This window comes from Gekko japonicus, unplaced genomic scaffold (genome assembly GCF_001447785.1).
Source record: "Gekko japonicus isolate JY-2015 unplaced genomic scaffold, Gekko_japonicus_V1.1 scaffold15, whole genome shotgun sequence".
Classification (NCBI taxonomy): domain Eukaryota; kingdom Metazoa; phylum Chordata; class Lepidosauria; order Squamata; family Gekkonidae; genus Gekko; species Gekko japonicus.
In genome coordinates this window covers 3,051,194-3,058,425 of record NW_015165830.1, presented here as the reverse complement: position 1 = coordinate 3,058,425, position 7,232 = coordinate 3,051,194, and the positions used below count along the sequence as shown (strand labels likewise).

Sequence of the window (7,232 nt, the reverse complement as noted above, 5' to 3'; positions counted from 1 at the left end):
AAGGCCTGGCTCAGTTTGCATTGCAGCACATTTTTTATACTGGGCTTCATTTCCTTCCCTTCATTTTCTTCTAACCCCTACATTTGCCCTGGGGCTTAGATTGAAATCTCATTATGTCAGCTGTATCGAAGGCATTGGCCCTCTTTCTGTCTCTCTCTCTCTCTCTCTGGCCTAATTTAGATTTAAGATCATTTCTGAATTGGAGAAAGTGTTGGTCTTAAGGAAGGAGGGTGTAATGTATTCAGCCTGACATGCCCGGACTTGCCCGGGCTGGCCAGGCACAACTCTTCAATAGCTTCATGTCCAAAGACAATGGGTCCGTAGGATCCTAGCCGGCCCAATCAAAGGGCCAGCTTCTCAGCCGGGAGACCAATGGTCGCCCGGTTACTGTAAATAGCCTATCGGGAGTAGGGGGTGTGTTTAGGTGTACTTGGTGGCGGGTTTTCTTATATAACCAGCCTGCGAGCTGGCCCCTTCGTCTTTGTCCTGAACTAAATAAAGGTATGCTTAGCTGAAATCGCTCTCCGTCTGCATACTTTTCACTGGCGACGAAGGTGGGATCGACGACCCCATGAACAAAGACCCGGACGCCAAACCGAGCCCCGCACCGAGCACCGACGCCGAGACCTCCGGGAACCGCGCAGCGTCGCATCCCAGCTCTCCGGCAACCGCTCACCGCGCAGCTCCCGGCTCCGCTTCGTTCCCTGCTGACCCCGAGAGCAGCAGCGCCCCCCACAACGCTCCAGACGCCATCGCCGTTCCAGAGGCCACCCCACCACGTGGCGACAGTACAATGGCGACCGCGACCGCAACAGAAAGCCTGCCCGCTTTCGATCTCTCCCAGCCCTCGCTGTGGGACACCTGGCTGGACACGCTGGAGAGCCGCTTCACCATCCACAAGGTGGTGGATGACGCGATGAAGAAGGCTTACCTGCTGAGCCACTGCGGAATCCAGACCCATCGGCTCCTCAAGGACTTAATCTCGCCCAAACTAACGAAGGACGAGTCATACAGCTCCTTAGTCCAGGCCCTGACCGACCATCTGGCTCCCAAACCCACGAAGTACGTGGAGCGGTTGGACTTCTTCGCAAGAGTTCAGGGCCCCAGCGAAACCACCTCCGATTTTCTGGCGGCGCTGCGGAGCCTGGCGACCCGGTGCTCCTTCCCCAGCCTCGACGATACCCTCCTGAACCAGTTCCTCGTCGGACTCCGGGAGCCGAAGCTGCAGAGGAAACTGGTGAGCCAGAACGATCTGAGCCTGGACAAGGCCATCCGGGAGGCCTCAGCATACGAACAAGCGCGACAAGACCGCCGCGCCAAGGCGGTCCACCGTACCCAAGTGAGCAGCGGCTCCGACGTCTCGGACCAAGAGGAAGTCCTACAACTCCGACAGCGGACTCAGCAGCGACCAAAACACGCATCCCCCAGGACCAACAAGGCCCCGTCTCCAAACCAGTGCGCCAGCTGCGGGGAGGGCCACGAACGCCGGTCGTGCCGTTTCCGGAATGCGGTCTGCCGCTCCTGCAACAAGGCCGGACACATCGCCAAGGTCTGCCGGTCCCAGGGACAACGACCGAGATCGGCCACCCACCAGACCACCGCGGAACCGCCCCTGGAGCTCCACACCGTGTCGTCCCACTTCCCACAGCACCAGGTCTGTAACCTGCCCCCCGACGGCCCAAATAAAATGCATGTGACGGTCCTCATAGAGGGAGCCCCCTGCACCATGGAGATCGACACCGGGTCGACCTACTCCATAATATCCGCGGACACGCTCCGTGCACTGTGTCCTCGGGGGGGGCCACCACTACAGAAGTCACGGGGTTTCCGGTTACGGGACTTTAACAAAAACCCCGTGGCGGTGGTGGGCTGGGGCAAGTTCCGGGTCCAGTTTCAGGGCTTCAAGGGCCAACTGGACCTACTGGTTGTGGACCGCCCCCTCTCCAGCTTGTTGGGACTGGCCTGGTTCAAGGCCCTGGGGCTCTCCGTTACGGGCATCAACCAGGTTGGAGCACAGGATTTCGGGGCGGTGTGTGCAGAATTCCCCCGCGTCTTCGATGGGACCCTGGGGCGGTACACGGGCCCTGCCATTTCCCTGGACCTAGACCCCGCGATACGCCCCATCCGCATCAGGGCCCGGCTGCCCCCGATCTCCATGAGGCCGAAGGTGGAGGCCGAGCTCGATCGCCTAGTTGAGCAAGGCGTGCTAGAACCGGTGGCGTCGGCCCGGTGGGAGACCCCCATTGTCACACCACTCAAGCCGAACGGGGACGTCCGCATCTGCGCGGACTATAAATGCACCATAAACAAAGCCCTGCAGCCCCACGCGTACCCGGTGCCGGTAGTAAGCCAAGTGCTGGCGGCCCTGGCCGGGGCCCGGGTGTTCGGCAAACTGGACTTGGCCCAGGCGTACCAGCAGCTACCGGTGGACGCCGCCACGGCCGAGGCCCAGACCATTGCGACCCACAAGGGGGCCTTCAAAGTGCACCGCCTCCAGTTCGGGGTCTCAGTCGCGCCGGGGATCTTTCAATCTTTTATGGATTCCCTTCTTAAAGGCATCCCCGGAGTTCAGCCGTTTCTAGACGACGTGCTGATCGCCGCGCCAGACCCCTCGTCCTTCGCAGACCGTCTGAGGGCCGTTTTACAACGCTTCGACGCGGCGGGCCTCAAGGTGAAACGGGAGAAGTGCCTACTGGGGGTGCCGCGGGTGGAGTTTCTGGGCTTCGCGGTGGACGCCGCCGGCCTGCACCCCTCCCAGGACAAGGTAGAGGCCATCACGCACGCCCCGGCCCCGAAGTCCAAGACGGAGCTACAGGCGTTCCTGGGCCTAGTGAACTTCTACCACTCCTTCTTGCCCCTGAAGGCGGCCGTCGCAGAGCCGCTCCACCGCCTCCTCGACAAGTCAGCACCATGGGTCTGGGGGCCTCCGCACGCCGCGGCTTTCCAAACAATAAAGGACCTCCTGGTCTCTAATGCGGTCCTCGCCCATTTTGACGAGGCCCTTCCCGTGGTGCTGGCGTGCGACGCTTCTCCCTACGGGGTCGGGGCGGTCCTGGGGCACAGACTACCGGATGGTCGCGAGGTCCCGGTGGCCTACTACTCGCGGACACTGTCGTCGGCCGAGCGCAACTACGCGCAGATCGACAAGGAGGCGTTGGCAATCGTGGCAGGGGTGAAAAAATTTCACCACTACTTGTACGGCCGTCCGTTCACGATCCTGACGGACCACAAGCCCCTGCTGGGCCTCCTCGCACCCGACCGGCAGACACCGCAGATCACATCGCCCAGGGTGCTACGCTGGTCCATCTTCCTGGCGGGGTATGCGTACGACCTCGTCCACCGGCCCGGAAAGGCGATGGGCCACGCTGACGCACTGAGCCGCCTGCCCCTCCCCAAGTGCGACCCGGACCCGGCCCCCGCGCTCCTAGTCGCGAGCCTGGAAGCCCTCACGGACCAGCCGGTCCATGTTTCGGAGGTGGCACGCTGTACCTCCAAGGACAAGACATTGGGGAGGGTCTTGGACTGGGTGGTGAGGGGGTGGCCCGAGGCCAAAGGAGACCAGGACATCGCCCCGTTCGCCACCCGGAAAAACGAACTCTCAACCCACAAGGGGTGCTTGCTGTGGGGAAGCCGGGTGGTCATCCCCTCGCCTTTAAGGGAACGGGTACTCACCGCCCTGCACGAGACACACCCCGGGGTGGTGCGGATGAAAGCCCTGGCCAGGAGCTACGTGTGGTGGCCGGGACTGGACGCCGACATTGAAGGAGTAGTCAAGAGGTGCCAGCCATGCCAAGCCTCGCGGCCGGAACCACCCCGAGCGCCCGAGAGGGCCTGGGAATCCTCCCACCGTCCCTGGTCCCGCCTCCATCTGGACTTTGCGGGGCCCTTCCAGGGCAAGCTGTTCTTCATCCTGGTGGACGCATACAGCAAGTGGCTGGAAGTGGTCCCCGTGCCCTCCACATCCTCGCAGGCCGCAATCCGGGCCATGTGGAGGATCTTCAGCGGCCAAGGGATCCCCGACACGCTGGTCACGGACAATGGAACCGCGTTCACCTCGGCCGAGTTCCAGGCTTTCACCAGGTACTACGGGATCCGCCACGTCCGATCCGCCCCGTTCCACCCTGCCACGAATGGCCAGGCGGAGCGCATGGTGCGCACCACAAAGGACGCACTTCGCCGACTGGACTCCACCGATTGGGACTATAAACTAGCAGCCTTTCTCTTCGGACAGCGTACCACGCCACACACCACGACCGGCCGCTCCCCGGCCGAACTACTGCTGGGCCGCCGCCTGGCCTCCCGACTGGATCGGTTACACCCAGATCGGGCAACCCCGGAGGCCCCGGGCACCGAGACGTACGAGCCGGCCAGAGGGTTCTTTCCAGAGGACCCGGTGTACGCCCGAAACTACGGCCGGGGGCCTCAATGGATCCCAGCCCGAGTCATACGGGTCAAGGGCCCCCGTTCATACGAGGTCTCCAGCGAGGACGGCCAGATCCTCCACCGGCACATAGATCAGCTGCGCCGTCGCACGCTACAGCTGGACCCTGAGGATCCGGACGAGGACCCAGAGCCTGCCACATCGGCCCCACTACCGGAACCGGATCCACAGCCGCCTCTCCGTGAGGAAACCGAGGCGCCTCCCACCGTGGTGCCAGACTGTCCTGCCTCCTCGGCGCCCTCGTCGGCCCCAGGCCCCTCGGCTCCCAGGGCCCCCGAGACCGAACCCATCGCTACCCCGGAGCCCCGACGCTCGACGCGCCCCAAGAAGCCACCCGCCTACTTGAAGGACTTCGTCTGTGGGTGCCTTCTGAACCAAGGGGGGAGGGGTGTAATGTATTCAGCCTGACATGCCCGGACTTGCCCGGGCTGGCCAGGCACAACTCTTCAATAGCTTCATGTCCAAAGACAATGGGTCCGTAGGATCCTAGCCGGCCCAATCAAAGGGCCAGCTTCTCAGCCGGGAGACCAATGGTCGCCCGGGTACTGTAAATAGCCTATCGGGAGTAGGGGGTGTGTTTAGGTGTACTTGGTGGCGGGTTTTCTGAACCTATATAACCAGCCTGCGAGCTGGCCCCTTCGTCTTTGTCCTGAACTAAATAAAGGTATGCTTAGCTGAAATCGCTCTCCGTCTGCATACTTTTCAGAGGGAGAGCCCAGACTCATTCAAGCTTTGTTTATATATTCAACTCCCCACTGACCAGCCTTACAGCCTTACAGCCAGACACCTGCACAGGACAGCACACAAAAATTTAAACAGGGAAATGGCTGTCCAAGTTCCAAGAAACTTCTCAAATATCCACAGCAGGCATTAACTATGGTCTTGGCATCTAATTTGTATAGGTAGATCAACCAAGCCAGCTGAAGAGCCAAACTGGGAGGTGCCCAAGTAACCTGGACGATAAAGATGCCAGCCTCCAGGTGGGTCCTGGAGAACCCCTGGAATTACAGCTAATCTCTAGACTACAGAGATCAGTTCCCCTTGAGAAAATGGATGCTTTGGAGGGTGGATTCTATGGCATTGTACCCCACTGAGGTCCCTGTCAGTGAATCATAGAGTTGGAAGGGACCTCCAGGGTCATCTAATCCAACCCACTGCACAAGGCAGGAAATTTACAAATACCTCCTCCTCCACACCCCCAGTGACCGCTGTTCCATGCCCAGAAGATGACAAAAAATCCTCCAGGATCTCCAGCCAAAATGGCCTGGAGAAAAATTGATTCCTGACCCCAAAGTGGCAATCAGCATTTCCCTGGGCATGTAAGAAAGGGCCACAAGAACTAAGCACTGAGGCAACCCTTCCTACCCTCCCTCTCATGATCTGCCTAAGTTCACAAAGTCAGCATTGCTGTCAGATGGCCATCTAGCCTCTGTTTGAAAACCTCCAAAGAAGGAGAGCCCACCACCTTCTGAGGAAGCCTGTTCCACTGAGGAACTGCTCTAACTGTCAGGAAGTTCTTCCTAATGTCTAGCCAAAAACTCTTCTGATTTAATTTCAACCCATTGGTGCTGGTCTGACCTTCTGGGGCAACAGAAAACAACTCCACACCATCCTCTAGATGACAGCCCTTCAAGTACTTGAAGATGGTTATCATATCACCTCTCAGTCATCTCCTCTCCAGGCTAAACATACCCAGCTCCTTCAACCTTTCCTCATAGGACTTGATCTCCAGACCCCTCACCATCTTCATTGCCCTCCTCTGGACATGACCCAGCTTGTTTATATCCTTCTTAAATTGTGGTCCCCAAAACAGAACACAATACTATAGTTGAGGTCTAACCAGAGCAGAGTAAAGCAATACTATCACTTCATGTGATCTGGACACTATACTTCTGTTGATATAGCCCAAAATCATATTTGCCTTTTTAGCGACCACATCACATTGCCGACTCATGTTCAGTATTTGGTCTACGAAGACCCCTAGATCCTTTTCGCACATACTAATGCCAAGACAAGTCTCCACCATCCTATAACTATGCATTTGATTTTTCCTACCTAAATGCAGAACTTTACATTTATCTCCATTGAAATTCGTTTCATTTGTTTTAGCCCAGTTTTCCAGCCTATCAAGATCATCCTGTATCCTGACTCTGTCTTCTACTGTATTTGCTACCCCTCCCAGTTTAATATATCTGCAAATTTCATAAGCATTCCCTCTATTCCTTTATTCAAAGATGTTGAACAAATCAGGTCCCAGGACAGATCCTTGAGGCACTCCTCTTGTCACTCCTCCCCAAGAGGATGAGGAACCATTCACAAGCACTCTTTGGGTGCAATCTGTCAACCAATTACAGATCCACCTAACAGCCATAGGATCCAAACCACATTTTACCATTCTGTCCCCCCCAGATTCCATCCCCCAAATCTCCAAGAATTTCCCCCCCCATCCTCCACCTGACTAGAAATAGTTGTCATCACATGCAAGTAAAAAAAATATATCTGGGGGAAAAAACCCTGGAAATGTGATTGCAATATACACCATAAGTGAAATTTCCCCACTGAAATCTCTGTTGTGGCATGTAGCCACAGACACATATCTTGTTCATCTCTCACATTACCAGGAGATTTCCAAAAATGTAAAGACCCCTTCACACATTATGCCACAAGAAGTACTGGTTTGCCACTAGTGCATGCTTCAAAGGGACCTGAAGGTCTTTCCCAGCATCTGCTGCCTGAGAAATTTTTACTGGAGATCCCAGAGACTGAACCTAAGACCTTCTGCATACAAAGC

At 57.3% G+C, this 7,232-nt stretch overlaps 1 protein-coding gene across 1 annotated transcript in view; it reads left to right on the top strand.

Moving 5' to 3' along the window:
• Positions 1–4,177, top strand: part of LOC107110016 (uncharacterized protein K02A2.6-like) — a gene marked incomplete at its 3' end in the record, with an annotated part of 35,169 nt that extends 30,992 nt beyond the window's left edge. The window contains exon 2 of the mRNA XM_015410724.1: positions 3,611–4,177. Within this exon, the coding sequence (XP_015266210.1) occupies positions 3,611–4,177 (567 nt within the window). The remainder of the gene's footprint in view (positions 1–3,610) is intronic.
• Between the last annotated feature and the right edge of the window lie 3,055 nt (positions 4,178–7,232).